General features: G+C 47.8%; 1 protein-coding gene across 1 annotated transcript in view; it reads right to left on the bottom strand.

Annotated features, from left to right (window-relative positions):
• Lama3 (laminin subunit alpha 3) overlaps positions 1-17,751 on the bottom strand; it is a 227,444-nt gene that overhangs the window by 75,395 nt on the left and 134,298 nt on the right. The window contains exons 33-38 of the mRNA XM_051163755.1: positions 11,458-11,602; positions 10,689-10,829; positions 7,606-7,767; positions 4,871-4,969; positions 2,890-2,973; positions 179-409 (exon numbers count right to left, since the gene is read on the bottom strand). Of these exons, the coding sequence (XP_051019712.1) occupies positions 179-409; positions 2,890-2,973; positions 4,871-4,969; positions 7,606-7,767; positions 10,689-10,829; positions 11,458-11,602 (862 nt within the window). The remainder of the gene's footprint in view (positions 1-178; positions 410-2,889; positions 2,974-4,870; positions 4,970-7,605; positions 7,768-10,688; positions 10,830-11,457; positions 11,603-17,751) is intronic.

Below are 17,751 nucleotides of genomic sequence, written 5' to 3'. Positions count from 1 at the left end.
CATTTTGAGTCCCTGAAGGTAGTCAGGGAAGGATGTTAGATCTGGCCCAGCACTGTTGCATGATGGATAGAAGGAGCCCTAAGCATGCAGCACAGCTGGACAGCAGCCAGGAAAAGCCAGACACAGATAGGGGGACACCAAGGAAGTGGGGAATACCGTGGCTGGGAAAATTTCCTACCTGACATGAGTCACCTGTGTAATCAGCGGGACAGGCACACATCTCCACAAGATGAGCCCTGGGTCCGCTTCCGAGAGCAGAGGACTCCTCCAGCCCCACCTCACCCAGGGTGAGCCGCTGTGTCTCCGTGAAGTGGAGGCCTCGGATGTACAGCCCCTCCAGTCCGGACAGCACAGTCATGAGCTCCTCCCGGGACACTGGGGCACTGCTGCCTGCATGTCTGAAGTTTCCCTGCACAGGCCAATGGAGAGTTTTCTTTAGGCAAGGTCTCTTCCAGAGAGAAAAGTCCGGGAACGGATCAAACCGAAGACAGTTGACATGTGTAAGGGAAAAAGACTCAAAGGAAGTAAGATGGGGGTCCTTCTTGGAATACAGTCACACCAGTGCCACACCTCTGTAAGGACACTTTAATCCAGGAAAATAAAAAGTCAGTGAAGAAGATGCAGGAAGAAAGAGTGGCTAAATCAGGCAGTGCTAGCTAAAGGTGACAGCAAGCACAATCTTTTCTCATGTATACATTTGTGTTATTGATTTGCTACTTTTTACACTTGCTTATTTTGTTTTGTTTTGTTTTTGCTTTTGCTTTTGTTTTTTGGAGGGGTTGTGTGTTTTGGGTGTGTTTTGTTTTTTCTTTTCTTTTCCTTTTTCTAAGTAGCCTAGGCTGGTCTGGAGCTTAGTATGTAGCCTAGGCTAGCCCAGTGTTCATGATTCTCTTTCCCTTAGCCTCCAAATGCTGAGATACCAGTGTGAGATGCTATTCATGACTCTTCATATCATAATAGATTTTATTATGAAAAACACATGGAATGAAATGAGCTATCATGTTTGCCTTAATTACAGATTCCTGTAGCACAGTGGTCAGAGTTATGAGCACAACATTTCATAAGTCTGAGAACTTTGTCATGGGTAGAGACAGAAACTCTGTTCAGACCCCATCCACCCATAGGAAAGCACAGCCTACTTTCTATAGCTGGACCATCTTAGGGGGCCTCATATCAGTGGCCTCACATCCTGTGTGCTTTTTGTGACTGGGTACTTTTTGAAAAGAAGTTATTTACCGATGGATTTTCTGCTCATAGGCCGGATCACTATGCTAAATGTTTTTGCATGTAATTTTGCACACAATTATTTGCTGCGTTGTGTTTCTTTTGCTTTGTAATTTTTCCCACTTTGTGTGGTGTATGTGTATTGAGTGCATGTGTGCTAGAGGAAGCCCAGAGCCCAGAGGGCAACTCGGAGGAGCTAGCCCTCTCCTTCCACCATGTGGATCCCCGGTATTGAACTTGGGTCCTCAGGCTTGCTGACAGGTGCCTTTATCTGCTGAGCCATTTTTCCAGTCCACCACCTGTTGACCACGGCGTTCATGTTACTGAGGACTACTTGCATGTGACGGGTTGGTGCTTTGGCAGTTCTCTGCTTTTGTCTTTCTGCTTGTGAATCAGAACACGTTTGTGTGCGCCCATCCCATCCATCCTACTTAGAGCTTGAGGGTTTGGTACTGATATGTTAGTGATTCTCATCGGCTTTGGGAAGTGGTTGCTTATTCACATATTTTCCTGTCTCTTTCTGGAGTCTCCATTATACACAGTGGTGCACTTGAGTTCCTTCAAGCTCACACGTGGCCCCCAAAGAGGATATAAACAAAACTGTGTGAGCATCAAACACTCTATGGTACGCTACATTCTGGGCTATGTGTAGGAGTGTGGACTTTGGGCATAACAAATTGTTGTAGCCAGCTGAAACAAGAAATCTAGTTTGTCATGGTTCTGGAAGCTCCAAGTCCCACAGTAAGGTTCTGGCTGCGTATGGAGGCTCTTCCTGACTTGTAGATGGCCGTTTCCATCACATCCGCACATGGTGAAAAGAAAGCAACCTCTCTGATGTGTCTTTCGTATGCTGGTTCATTCTAAAGATTTATCTATGTATATGTGGCAGATCTGAAGGTGCATTTACATGCATGAAGGTGTGAATGGAGAGTAGAAACCACGAAAGAACATGAACTCTGTGGTTTCTCTGGGCATGAGGGATGGCTCAGTGGGTAAGAGATGGAGACAGGAGCAGCCCTTGGGCTTGCTGACTAGCCTACCTGGAAAGTTTCAAGCCAATAAGAAGACTTTTTTTAGATGAGGGGAAACAGAACCTAAGGAATTGTAGCTGAGGTTGTACTCTGGCCCCCGCACACATGCGCGCGCATGCGCGTGCGCGCGCACACACACACACACACACACACACACACACACACACACACACACACATACAATGGGAAATATTCATAAGAGAGTATATAAACAAAACCATGTAAGCCTCAAACACTCAATGACATATTATATTATAAATTATAGGTTGGGGTTTGCAGTGTGTGTGTGTGTGTGTGTGTGTGTCATGGCATATGTATGTAGATCAGAGGACAGCACTAGGAAATCAGTTCTTTCCTTCTACCACATAAGTCCCCATGATGAAACTCAGGTCGTCAAGTTTGGCATCAAGCATCTTTATCCACTTAGCTACCTCGCTAGTCCCCCATCTTGTTTTTGATATCATATCACCCCACCCACTCTGTGTATGTATGTATATGCTTCTATACAAATGCAATTTGCATTCTTAAAATATTTTAAAGTAAGTGAAAATCCTGACTAAAAAAAATAAAACAGAAAAAAAAAAAAAAAAAAAAAAAGGATCATCAAAGATGTCTTCTGGGTCTCTTCTTTTACCTCGACCACTTGCACCTTCCCATGATGCACCCTGTCTGGCCGAGGGTCACCGGGCTCCTTGTGGACAATGGACATGTGCTGGCCCTGTTTAAAGGGAAACAGGAGTCATTAGTGCCACAGCTGGGATGCTTTGGGATTCATGGTGATATCACAACAGATTCTCATGTGTGTCTTACGGTATATGAAATAGCTGCCCCTAAAGAGCTCAGAACTGACTGGGTTAGTGACACAGAAACAGGTGAGCGGTAGCTAATATGGGACATTTCCATAAAAATAAAAACTACCTCAATAAAAAGTGATTTTAAAATATGGAGACAAAATACAAGCTGGAGCGAGTATTGGTTAGGAGCACTGGCTGCTCTTCCAGAGGGTCTAAGTTCAATTCCTAGTCTCCCTATGGAGGTCCACATCCATCTATAATTGCAGTCCCGGGGCTGACACTGATGCTCTCTCTTTTGCACAGACAGACATGCAGATGAAACACTCATACATATTAAATAAATAAATAAATAAAATGTTTTAAAAGATGGAGAAAAGCATTCACTTGGTCATTCTTTGTAGTAAATGCAGGAAATACATTTCACAGCTGCCAAGAGGACCCTGCTTGTGAGGTAGATTTCTGTAGAGGGCGGGGATGATGGAAGGGTTCACTGAGCCTGGCCTTGAAGCTGGTGTGCTCAACACACCAAAAGAAGAGAAAGCTTATGCATGAAGCCTTGGGCCCAGGACTCTGGCCCCGCTCCACTCAGCTGCCTCTGTTCCAGCCCATCTGTTGGGGGCTTTCACAGGACTGCACGGGGCGAGTCCATGGCCTGCGTTAGCAGCCCCACCCCAAGTCACACATCACAGCCCAGCTGCTCTGCGTCGGTTCCAAACCCAGAGGCAGTCCGCTCATGAAGGCAGAGTATTATCTAGATCACAGGCTCCTTCAAACCTTAATCTCAGCAGCATGCCCCAAAGGCTCTTAATTACAGTGGTTTAAAATAAAGCAATAAAAATTTTTCTGTGAGCCTAAATGATTTCCATGTCTGAAGGTAAAGTTAAGGGGGAATTTTGATCCTTACTTCCCAGAGCATTCCAAGACTACACGCAACTAAGTCCTGTGCAGTAAAAATTCCCTACAGTGGTGGCTTCAGCTATGAGAAGCGCTGTAGAGAACAAAGCCGAAACATTGCCCTTCTGGGACACTACTCTTGTCACAACAACTTTTCTTTATGCAATTCTAAAATCTTTGTTGCTTAATTTCACAATGCTTTGCTAAGGTTCCTTTGAGTTTTTACAATTCAATACACTGGTTTACTAGCTAAAGCAAAATACAGCTCAGCAGTGCTTGAACACAAAGATCTACCAGGCATGTGGGGCCCTCTGCTGTGAGGAGGCGTGTTCTCCATTTACAGTGCACGGTGCAGAGAAACCTTCTAAGAAGCTGGCATTGTTGGCACCACCATAGCATCTAATGCAGAAATGGCGGTAGGGATGGAGCTCCAGAGTACTTGCATGGCAAGTGTGAACCTCCAGCCCTGCTTCCAAACTAAGCAGAAATAGAGTCAGCTTCGGGGCAGGGCTCCCTAAACCCACACTCTAGAGATCTCGTCCTGTACTGCAGGGCTGCCGTGAAGAACGTGCTCAAAATAATTTGAAGACTAAAATTGAAAGACAAAAACCACAATAAACCATGATGCAGTTTCAAGGGTGAAACACAGCTACATCTATGGGAAGGGGAAAGAGGAACCCTTTCAGGCAGATGTGCCATGTGCTCTAAACTCCTGTGTCAGTGCGTTCAAACTATCAGACTTGAGTCATTCAAACATTCTGCACAGCCCAGTTCTGCTTGCTGCTTCCTGCTGCTCGGGCTATGCCTTAATACCTACAGTGAGCTGCACATCTGGCTGCTCCCTGCTGCTTGGGCTATGCCTTAATACCTACAGTGAGCTGCACATCTGGCTGCTCCCTGCTGCTCGGGCTATGCCTCAATACCTACAGTGAGCTGCACATCTGGCTGCTTTTCCAGAAGAACCATGTCTCCAGGTAAGCCAAAGGACTTGGCTTGGTAGGTGAGGTAGCCGCCATATGAGGACACCTGAAATGGGATGAACAGTATCAATGGTGCTGGAAAGGATCAGGGTACATGACGAAGTATTCCCTAGATGGGGGGGGGGTCTAAGAGTGAGGCTGTCATCTCCTGCTTTATGTCATTTTTAGATTCCTGAAAACCATTAACACAAACATTTTTTTCTTATAATTGAGAATGTAGGGGCTGCGTAGATCACTCAGTTGTTATGATCACTGGCTGGTCTTTCAGAAGACCTGGGTTCAATTCTCAACACCCACATGGCAGCTCACAACTGTCTGTAACCCCAGTTCCTGAGGATCTGGTACCCTCATACATGCAATAAAACACCAATGCACATAAAAGAATTTTTTAAATTAAGAAAGTACACTTATTAAAAGAAAAAATAACAATTACACTGCAACAAATGAGATTTTTCTCTCCCATGATTACTAAATAAAAAGTTTTCTTAATCCAAGGAAATTCTAAAAATCTATTATTTAACTGGGAGAAATAGATATATCAGTTGCAAAATAAACCTCTAAAAATAAAGTTTCCAAAAAAAAATCCCTTGAAAGCAGATGGTGACTATTCCCTATATTATTATAAATTTTGCTGGAGAGAGAAGCCATCTATCTTGCAGGTATGGATTGGGATAGCACAGTGTGACCTTGGTGGCAATGGCACAGTGAATATAGTTTTCTGTCAACTACTTCACCTCTGCTCCTGGCCTCTCTCACCTTTACAATCAGCTAGGAATGAGGGAGGGATGAGAGTGTGTCAAGGGCAACATCACCTCACTGAGAACAAAGCACTGGTCCAAGTGAGAGCAGGGAGGCTGCTCTGGGATTCTAGTCCATAGAAGCTTCTCCTAGGACCTGCAGCCTGACGAAGCTTCCCAGGGCTGTGTTTACAGGGCCCAGACCCATTTCCAACGAGCATCTAGACATCTAGACTCATCTAGTTGATTTTAAACACTGTCCTTTTGATGGCTAGGGTGACTTTTAAAATATGTGCAAGAATTCTGATAGTCCTCTTTCGAAGCTGTAGTGGCTTTAATTAGGAATGCTGCCCCCACCCCCAACCCCAGGCTCCGGTTCAGACAAGTGGTCCTCTACTGTGCTGATTGGGGGGTTGTAGAGCTTTCAGGAGGTGCAGGCTCCCTAGGCATGGGCTCAGAGAGTTCACAGCCTTGCCCTACTCCCAGGCCACTTTCTTCTTTCTCTGGGTGGTAGGAGATGTGATTCCCCGGTTTCCTGCTCTACCCACCTGCTGCCATGCCTCTCCCACCATCACGGACTCTCCCTCAGGAACACCAAGACAAACTCTTTCTCGTCGGCATTGCTTTTGGTTGTGGTGTTTTATCGCAGTGACAGAAAAGTAACTGATACAAAAGTGAAGCTTCATTGCCCGTGAGTGTGGGGGGCTCAACTCAGTGATTCATAACAAGTCAATGGGCATTCATCTTCCTCAGTTACTCTGCGGAAGCCAGCCACCATGTCACAAGGCTCCTTGAGGACGCTTGGAGGGTCTCATGTGGTGGGGATCTGAGGCTTCTAGCTGGAGACCGCAAGGTACGGAAGGCCACTAGCAACCATGGCAGTGGCCTTAGCAAGTGGACCTAGTTCCAAGATGACTAGCCATCTTGTCTGTTAACCCCAGGGGAGACTCTGGGCCACTGACTCCTGGATCCCCCAGCCACAGAAACTACACAACATAGTTACTTGTCACCTTAGACTCTTGCACAGTGACAAATAACCAACCAGCAAGAGGAGGCAAGGATTAGAAGGGAATAGAGAAGTGGATCACATAAGAAAAGCAGTGCTCTGTACACAAAAATGTCGAAACTCATTCTTCTTCATCCAGAATTGGAGATCTGGAGCCAACACTGAGTTGACTCACAGACATAGAGTTAATTCCCCAAAGACTGATAACTCGATCAGTTTTGTCTACATAATGGAACCTCCATAAACACCCTGACATTTAAGCCATGTGCAATATGAAATGCCATCTGGTGAGCCAGGCCCTGTAAAACACACCCTTTCTCACATCTCCTATCCTGCCGAACTTCTTCATGGGGCCTGGACCTCTATACTCAGATCATGGGCAGGCTCTGCCATGATCATGTCTGTGGCTCAGCGGTAAGATCCCAGGGCAGCGCCATTAAATATGCCTGACTCTGCTGCGCGAGTCAAACTGCCACGGGTCCTGTGACTCTTCTAATAATCTTGTGAGTCACTTTTCAGCTTTTATTCTCCTGACATTGAGCCTTTCTGCTTTAAAACAAAGACTCCTCAGTAGAGTATTTGAAAGCACCTGGTCCATTTGCAACAGATATTATTTAAATGGATGTATATTTCCCTAGAGGAGCATTCCTTGGCAGGAAGTACAAATTGAGAAAAATATCATGGAGGACTTCCTTTTCTGGGAACTCGTGTATGTGGGACACATCCCTGTGAGGCGTCTTCGTGTGTATGTGGGACACACCCATATGAGGCGTCTTCGCAGCCCGCCATGTGGTAGGAGGCAGGCGCTTTCCTTGTCGCCTAACTTCATTTCTACACATTAGTTACCTAAGCTTCCAGATGCTTCCTCTCAGACCTCTGGGAAGTGTAATTGAGCAGCGAGGCCACAGAGGGCTCAGAAGAACATCAGACCATCGTTACCTTGTCACCTAGGTAGGATGGAGGTGCCACCCAGGATGCACCGTGGAGTGATGGCGGTAGCTCCTGCAGATCTGCAACCATGCTGTTGCTGCCCGGGTTGAAGGACACAGGGACATCAACACCGTCTACTGTCTCCAGACGCCAGCCCATCATGTCTACGAACTAGAGAGCAGCAATTGTGGCTTTTAGAGTGACTGTCTACACAGTTATCACGGCAAGACTTGCCACCTAGACTCAAGGATTTTCTTTATGCATCCATGTAGTGTGGAGTTTACCACTGAGCCACAGCCGAGCCCCAGTCATCTCACCATGAGCATGTCCTCACTGGGATCCCAGTGACAGGTCTGTCACCCAAATCTGCTCCTGTCTGACCCATCATGACCAGAAGGCACGTGACCATCCGTATGTGGGCTTTATCTTTGTACGTTAGCACATACCTTGGTGCTTGACATGTATTAGTTAGTTACTCTTTGTTCAAACAATCAAAAGCCAAGTGTATGAATAATAAAGGCTGCACCTTTGAAAGGCGAGTCCGAGGGCTGCAGAGATGGCTCAGTGGTCAAGAACAGTGGTGTTCGTGCAGAGGAACTGGCACCCACACTGGGTGGCTCACAGTGACCTGAAACTTCAGTGCCAGGGTGTTGGCAGGCTCTTCTGCCCTCTGAGGCACATGCACGTGTATGTGCCCACATGTATGACCTACACGCACATACATGTGGCATAAGTAAATCTTTAAAAGGATGATGTCCACATGAAGAAGGCTATAGGAAGAACTCAGAGCCCGTCCCTCTCACTGATGAACTACTTCTTGTGGGTAGATTCATGAAAGGAGCAATCATTGCCATCAGCGGTGCAACCACTGCTCTCTCCATCCTGCTCTCACTGATCATATAGATGACCATAGTAAACTAAATGGGAAACCAAACCAAACCAAGGGTCATTGGACTGGGAAGGGGACAGGAAGGAAGGAGATAAGAGGGGAAGGGGAAGGCTTAATCAGAATTTTTTCTATACATGTATGAAATTGTCAACAAATTAATTTAGTTTTTTAAAGGTATAAAACAACATTTAAAAGGGACTTTTAAAAAAGTGTGGCTGGGTGGTGGTGGCGCATGCCTTTAATCCCAGCACTTGAGAGGCAGAGGCAGGTGGATCACTGTGAATTTGAGCCCAGCCTGGTTTACAAAGTTCAGGACAGTCAAGGCTACACAGAGAAACCCTGTCTCGAAAAAGCAAAAAACAAAAAACAAACAAACAAAAATGTGTTGTGGAATGCAGTAGCCAAATAAAATATTTCCCTTGTCACCAAGGAAGCCGGCTCCATTTAGAAGGGAAAACTAAGACTGGACAAGGAATAGCTTAGGTATAAAGCTGTCTGGCTCCATGAGGGGTGAGAAGGGAGACTACAGAGCAAATTTACAAACTAGGCTGTTCTCCACTTACCAGCCCATTTTCCATTCAGGAAGCGGCAAAATGTATAGGACAAAATTGCACAAAAACAATGTGCACACTGCTACTGCTGCCTGGACAGACAAGGTTGATGAAAGCTTTAGTTCTATGAAGTTAGCTTTTAAAAGCAGACAGAGATGGCTAGAGAGATGGCTCCATTGTTAAGGCGCTTGTTTCACAAGCAAGAACCCACATAAAAAAGCGAGGTGGGGTGGCATACACCCACAGCCCCAGGGTTTGGGAAGTGAAGACAGGAGGATACCAGTCAGTCTAGCCTTGGCAAAATCCAGGTCAGTGAGGAGCTATCTCAGACACTGAAAAGGAGATTACAGAGAGAGAGAGAGACTTACATTGACCTCTGACTTCAACATGCATACGCACGCACCCTTTCCTGAGTACACACACACACACACACACACACACACACACACACACACACACACACTCATGCATGCTATACAAAGGAAGCAAATTTATAATGTGATAAAACATTTGAAAAGGTAGTTAAAACAGGAAGAACATAAAAAAGAGAATTAAGAACGTGCTATGTCTATGACAGAAACCTGTGCCGCGGGGGCTGGCGGAGCCGCACAGAGACTAAAGTGTTTGCCGCACATGCGCAAAGACCAGAGTTTGAAGCCCTAGAACACATATAAATTCTGGGGCAGCTCACTTGTAATCCCAAGCCTCGGAGAGCAGACATGCAATAGGTCCAGAGCCAGCTGGCTGCGTGGAGCAGCAGAGCTGGCAAGCTAAGCTCCAGCTTCAGAGAGAGAGAGCCCACGCCATAAAGCACCAGCGTCAACATCTGGCCCACACACGCATACAAGCTCATCTACACACATGCAAACCATGCTCTGTATGCTTTCGAGATGCTGATTACTGCGCCCCACCCCAGTTAGCCTCACCATGGGAACTGGAGACACAGAGAGACCACCAGCGGGTGTGTAGAGGGGTAGAGCTTTCAGCCCATCCCTAACTGTCCTATTGGTCAATTGCCAGGCAATTACCAATGGATAATGACTTAACCAATCATGCGAGCATAATGAGAGCTCTATGAAGTCAATAAATGGTATTTTTGGAGAGCTCCTCAGTGCTGGGAGGCCTCAAGGAAGTCGTGTGTCATAACAATACGACAACAGGAGTGAGTGTGTGTGGCGCTTCTGGCCCGTCCCCTGCAGGCCTGTCTATCCAGATGTCCGTCTGGACAGTTTATCATCTTTTACAAGCCAACAGAGCCTATCATTGAGTGAGTGTCTCTGGGCATCTTTTACATCCCAAATCCTGTCCTATGCCCTGATATCTGTTAAGGAGCTCACATTCTACTGACCGAGGGAAGAAAAGACAGTTACGGAGAAGTCAAGGGTAATAATATGGAAAATGACCAGGATGAGCTATTTTACGAGGAGCGGTGAGAGTCATATTGAGCATGTGCCACTTGACCATAGACCGGAATAATCTGAGAAAGAGTCACGATGGTCTCTGGGGAGAGTGCTGCAGGCCAAGGAGCAGTGAGGGCAATACTGGCGATGTGAATCATCAGCACTCAAAAGCACATCAACGGTCCTGCCAATTCCCTTGTTACGTCACTTACGGATACGGACCAAGAACCCAAAGAGCAAGCCCTCACGTACCTTAGCTCTCCGCTTATGTGAACTCTGACAGCCAGTGCTCACCCCAAAACAGAAGCACCTGGTACAACCCTTTGGGTTCGCACTGTCCAAGAAGAATGATCCTTCTCGACACACTTGGCATTCTGGGCCTTCCACATTTTCCTGGTGAAGCAAAACATGAAGACTGGGTCCTGGAAGACACTTCAGATCTTAAAAGTCCCAGAAGCCTTGACTCCATATACTTTAAGAAACCATTTCTCCTTCCCACCCTAAGTCCCTCCTCCTGAAGCTAGCTCCTGACATGGAAGCCTTCCATTGGAACTCCTCCCTCAACTCCACCTTGCTCACAGTCCAGCCACACCCTCTCCTCCTCAGGCACCTCTTCACCGTGCACCTGGCTTAGGAGATATGCACAGAGGCAGCACCACCGGGATGGCCAGCAGAAGGAGAGCAATTGGCTCAGCTTTGTGTGCTAGGATGCGAATCCCACCTGCAGCGCGGTGGATAATCTTGGGTCTTATGCAAGAACAAACTACAAGAATACCTTGGACCTCTCAATGCTTTAGAAAACAATTCATGTTTATTTTTATGGGAAGGCTTTATCCTTATTAGCCAGTTATCACAGGGAGCGGGGAAGGGGTCTGTAGCCTTTCCAAAGGACGAGAAGGAACTTTCCTTCAATTATGCCAATGAAGGGAGTCAATATGTACAAAGTGCTGCACACATCACAGAAATGCATCATGGGCCAGTTCCCCTGAAGGACTCCCAGGCATCACATGGCCTGTCTTACCTTGCATATACAAGCCCCAGTCCCTGGGTCACACACTTCAGGCTCAGTCCCATCTCTGTTACAAGTGCAGGGAACACACTGAGGGAACCGGTGGAAACCAGGAGCACACTTGTCACACTGCTGCCCTGTGATTCCAGGCTGGCACCTGTTCAGGAAGGAAGGAAACAAAGTTCCCCATCATTGCTCTGTGCACAGTTCTGAAAGGCCTCCCTGTGTGGTGACAGAACAGTCACTGCAAGAAGCCAGTTACACAGACAAGGTGGCCGAGTGTGGCTGCTGAAATCCACCGAAAGGGCGAGGTTATAAAGTAGAAAAGAGTATTTACAAAAGGTGATGATGACCACCATGGATGACCACCATGGATTCTGTGATCCCTGGATCAGGGTCCTTGCTAACAATTGGGAGGTACAAAGATGAATAACGCCACTCCCCAGAAAGCCCACATGGGAACAGGACACACAGGGTCTAACCAGACTTCAGGGGAACAGCAGCCTGTCCAGAACAAAAGAGTTACCAGCTTCCCTGGGGAAGGTGGTACCTGGGCTGCTGCTTCAGACAGAAGGGGCACAGTATGGAGACCTGAGATCACATGTTTGGTACCAAAGAGCTGAAGCTCAAACAGAGACTATCAGATGTCAGGTCTGTCGAGCTAGGCTGGAGCTCAATGGTGCCCAGGAGGGGTAAGCCCCTGTCCTGTACACAGTAGCACTGTTGTTAAGAACTGTGCACCGAAGGCAAACTGGCTAGGGTTCTCTACTGGCTGGTTTTAGGTTTTGTGTTAATCAGAGGAGAAGGAGCTGCAGTTGTGGAAATGCCTCCATGAGATCCAGCTGTAAGGCGTTTTCTTCACTAGCGACCAATGGGTGGGGGGGAGATCATGAGGGAGGGGTGATGCCGCCTCTGGGCTGGTAGTCCTGGGTTCTATAAGAAAACAGAGTGAGCAAGCTAGCAGGCATCACCCCTCCATGGCCTCTGCATCAGTTGCTGCCTCTCGGTTCCTGCCCTGTTTGAATTCCTGTCCTGACTTCCTTTGGTGATGAACAGCACTGTAGACCTGTAAGCTAGATAAACTGTTTCCTCCTCAAGTTGCTTTTTGGTTATAGTGTTTTATCACGGAAATAGAAACCCTAACCAAGACATGTTCTAACCGGGTGTCATTTATGAAATGTATTGTCTTTACAAGTTGCTGAACGTTTGCTGGTCTGCAGGAATACATGCAAATCCCTGTGTGGCTACTCCTAAGCCAGGTATTGCACGGTGAAGAGATGCCCTAGGAGGAGAGGGTGTGGCTGGACTGTGAGGAAGGTGGAGTTGAGGGAGGGGTTCCGATGGGAGGCTTCCAGGTCAGAAGAGGGACTCAGGGTGGGGAAGAGAAATGGTTAAAAGTATTTTGAGTCAAGGCTTCTGGGACTTTTAACATCTTCCATGAGACATGGAAGAAGAGAAGATGAAGAAAAGTCCTCAGTTTCCTGCTCACTGGTAGGATGGATCCCAGAGCCCCATGGAGGTCAAGGAAAAAAGTGATCAGTGAGTAGCTGCATGTGGACAGGAAGTGGCCAAGGGAAGCAGAGGGCAAGAGGAGCCACCTGAGGCAAGTGCATAGGACATGGACCAGCAAGCACCTTGCATACTCTGGAGTGTTTGTGTGATGGTTAACACAGGCCAAGAGGAGCACAGGGCCACATGCACCGGGCACACCAGAGAAGGTGAGGTCAGTGTCACTAGAAAGGCCAGCTGAGAAGCCCAAGTTCAGGTCAGTTCTTCAGGCATGGCTAGCTCACATCCTCACTGTTGGATATTACATGGTTTCAGAAGGAAGGAACTTCCCTGAGGACTACAGCTTCGCCATTGTAGGTGTGGGGTGAGGGGCACCCAGAACCACACAGGCAGAATTCATGAACATTCTGCTTGAAGCATCAGAAAGTCTGAAAGGGGATCAGGGATATGGTAGAGAAGCTGGATAAGCTATGGGCCACCTTACACACACACACACACACACACACACACACACACACACACACACACACACACCCTATACACATCCTACACCTTGTACATACACACAACCCTACACATACATGCTTCCTATACACACTACACATATACACATACCCTATACATACACATCCCCTACACTCACACCCTATACACACATATTCTACACATACACCCTATGTACACACATACCCTACACATACAGTACACACACACACACACCCCACACACACATACATACATACACTATACACACACATATACATACACACGACACATACACTAGACATACCCTACATACATACATATACACTACATAGACACAAGCTACATATACACCCTATACACACACACCCTACACACACGCTCCACACACATACATCCTATACACACACACTATACATACCCTACACACATGTATACACACTTTATACGCACATCCTACACACACCCTACACATATGCATCCTATACATACATACACATTCTATACACACACATCCTACATCACACACACACACACACACACACACACACACACACACACATTGCCTTTCCCTATAAGAAGGCTTCTGGACCCTAGGTTAATATCATTCAGTCCATTCTTTTGAACCTCAAACTAAATTCAGTCAGACAGCAGAAACAAAAACAAAGACAAAACAAGAGTCTGTTTTCAGACAGTGCTCTATTTCTGAAAAGGCAGCAATGTGGAATACAAGAACTCTGGTGGAGAGCACCCCCACCTCACCATCACTCTTGCACAGTGTCTCAGAGCCCAGGCTGGTGGACCATGCCCAACAAAACCCAGCCCAGTGCCACAGGGCACGGGCAGGAAATAGCATTCCTGAGGTGACTCCGGACACTCAGAGGCCCCAGGTGCCACTAAGATGAGCAAATAAGAGGTGGAGAAATGGAAGAGAAAGAGAAACAGGTGGACGTGTGCACATTGAACAGAGGCTGAACTGGAGATTTGAGAGTTGTGAGGGACAGCCTGAAGTGAGAGGCATACAATGCCTTGGTGAATCCTGGCCTGTACTGCCACTGAGGGCCATGTCTGGATCTGTGGCCCTGCAGCATCAGGGGGCTGTTACTACCAAAGGCCAAGCAGGCATCCCTGTCTGGGCAGCCGCCTGGGGCCATGATGATATCGGAGGGCTGTGCAGAGCCGACCCCACACCTTGTCTGAGCATCTGGCAATCAGGAGAGCTAGCCCCGATGTCCTTAGAGCAGGAGACCTGTCCCTGTCCTTACCAGCGGCAGCATTCAGAACACCTCACCCAGGAAGCACAGGAGAGCTGGCCCTGGTTTCAGGTGAGCTGGCCTAGAGGGCATGAGTGCAGGAAAGCTGGCACTGTCACTTGTCTGATGTGCAGTGGCATGGACAGAGGAGAGATTCCATCCACCACTTGCTCCTCGCCACCTCTGACAGGCAGGAAACCTGGCCCTGAGGTCAAGAGAGCAGGAGACCTGGCCCTGAGGTCAAGAGAGCAGGAGACCTGGCCCTGAGGTCAAGAGAGCAGGAGACCTGGCCCTGAGGTCAAGAGAGCAGGAGACCTGGCCCTGAGGTCAAGAGAGCAGGAAACCTGGCCCTGAGGTCAAGAGAGCAGGAGACCTGGCCCTGAGGTCAAGAGAGCAGGAGACCTGGCCCTGAGGTCAAGAGAGCAGGAGACCTGGCCCTGAGGTCAAGAGAGCAGGAAACCTGGCCCTGAGGTCAAGAGAGCAGGAGACCTGGCCCTGAGGTCAAGAGAGCAGGAGACCTGGCTCTGGCCCTCACCAGCTTCATCACTTGGGAGAGCAGGCCTTGCACTTGCCTAGGCAGCACAGTAGAGCTGACCCTGAGGACAAGAGAGTGGGAGACCTGGCCACGCCCCAACTGGCTGTGGCATTGATGAGGTAGCCTGGGTAGTGCCAGAGAGCTCACCCTTGTGGTATGGATATGGGAGAGCTGGCAGGCTGACCAACTCAGCTACTGCCCAGGTCTAGATCCAGGGCTTCGAGTTGACCTATCCTAACATCTACTCCACCTATGAACTGCTGGGACAAGAGAAGGGGCCAGTCCTGCAGATCCAAAGCTGCCGGACCTCCATGCCACAGGGCAACAACAGGATATCTGAGAGGAGTCTGAGTGAGGATCCAGGATTGATAATGCAGCAGAAGCCAGAGGCCTCGAATCAGACCAATATCGCATTGCAGTGAACATTTGCCAGTAAAGATGTGTGGACAAAAGGGCACACTGTGTGACGACACACTGGAACATACTACAGCTTCCACGATGAGATTTTTTTTTTCTTTTGGGGAGGAGTTTGCAAGGGTGAAGGTTGGGTGTGAAGGAATGGGGAGACAAGTGGGATCAGGGTGCATTCTGTGAAATTTACAAAGAATCAATAAAATGCTAAATATAAACAAACCAACCAACCTCTGGTGGTCCAGAGATAGGAAGAATCGAAAACTCCAGGTAGTAGTAATCTTTTCATAACCCTGTCCAAAATACCTGACAGAAATGACTTGTGGGAGTAAATTTCTGTTTGACTTGTGGCTTCAGAGGGGTTCACCCTGCCATGGCAGAGAAGGCATGGCACAGCAACTTAGTGCATGGAGGTGGGGGGAGGTGCTGGACACATCATGGCAGGCAGGAAGCAGAGAGCAAGAGAGGAACCAAAGGCCGAGTATACCCTCCATAGGCCCTCCCCTATGCCCCACTCCATAAACTGGGGCACAAGAGCTCAAAACATGGACCTGTGAGGTCACTTCAGATTCACATCCAAATATGGAGGATCGGAAGGATGACCTTAGAGCCACAGGGCGACTTTGGAGACGCACCTTCTTAGACTCGGTGGGTCCTTCCTCTGTTGGCATGGTAATGAGGAAAAAAGATGCTGCGTGGGGAAGAGGAGCAGTGCTGCTTTCATGAAACGATACCTTGTCCTAGGTCCAGGATGGTCCGTTTAGTGAACACGCAGGGTTCTGACTCAAGGCTGCATTAACTGAACGTTGGTGCCAAAAAACTTGTACAGTGAATGCTTTAGTCTCAGATCAGATGTGGCTGAGTACTTCTGAACAAGAAAGCAATAAGCTTGCAGCCAAGCAGCATGCAAAAAAACGTGCATGTGTGTGGGTACTTGCAGTAGATAGAAACCACACCCCGGGATGTTAAAGTGAGTTCCATCCTGTCCATAGTGATCATAGTTTCCTTTCCTGTGGCTATAAGACATCTCCACAAAAGCAACTTAAAGGAGGAAGAACAGGTTTGCTCTGGCTTACAGTGAGAAGGGAACCATTCCAATCCAGAAGACACGGTTTCAGGCAGGGGAGTCATGGTGGCAAGAGCAGAGGCCTGGCTGGTCACATTGCATCCTCACACCCGAAGCCTCGAGAGAGGCAGGGTTGGGCTATACACCTTCAAAGCCTATCTCTACCCACCCACTTCTTCCAGTAAATCTCGGTCTCCTAAATATTCCACAACCTTCCTGTGCAAACACAGGAGCCTGCAGGAAGACATTTCACATTCAGGTCACCATAGTATTAGAAACTGCAGGTCCATTCATGTTCCATTCACAACAAGGTCCTATGCCAGACTTGGAGGAAGGTGGCCTGCTGATGGAATCACCAGCGTTATAGTCTAAGTTTGTTGGAAAAGGAAGGCATGGTTGCATGCCGTAGCTAGGGCAGCTGTGGGAGGGGCTGGCTCTCTGCCTCTTTTTGTCTGTCTGTCTGTCTGTCTGTCTGTCTGTCTGTCTGTCTCTCTCTCTCTCTCTCTCTCTCTCTCTCTCTCTCTCTCTCTCTGAGTCTCTGTCCATCTCTGGCTCTCTGTGTCGTATGTCTCTTTCTGCCTGTTGACTTCAGAACCCTAGTGAGCTGATGACATGGAAGGGATGATGGGCAACTGTGTCTGTCACACTGGACCCAGTTCCCAAGTTCACCCAGCACGCACATGGCAGCTGAGTGCACAAGAATGGAGGGGAAAACACAAAATAGGAATCAGTGGTAAGCAGAGATTTAAGAACCCAGACTCTGTATTCCAGAGTAATGCACTATTTGCATCACTGAGCTGCTGGATCCTGTGTAAGATCAAGCAACCAAGAGTCTGGGGCGGTGTCATGACAACCAGAACAAAAAAAGAAACTCCAAAATATCTTCTAAACCCATCTCAAGTTAGCCTGACCTTGTACACTTCTCCAGAGAGATTCTTGGCAATCCAAGTGTGGGCTGCCCTGCGGAGCCTACAGGATTGCGTTCACACTATCACCTGCAGAAACAGCAGGGCAGCTCCAGGGATGTGGGTCCATGAAGTCACCTCTGA

This window comes from Acomys russatus, chromosome 20, assembly GCF_903995435.1.
Source record: "Acomys russatus chromosome 20, mAcoRus1.1, whole genome shotgun sequence".
Classification (NCBI taxonomy): domain Eukaryota; kingdom Metazoa; phylum Chordata; class Mammalia; order Rodentia; family Muridae; genus Acomys; species Acomys russatus.
This window is presented reverse-complemented; position numbering and strand designations above follow the sequence as displayed.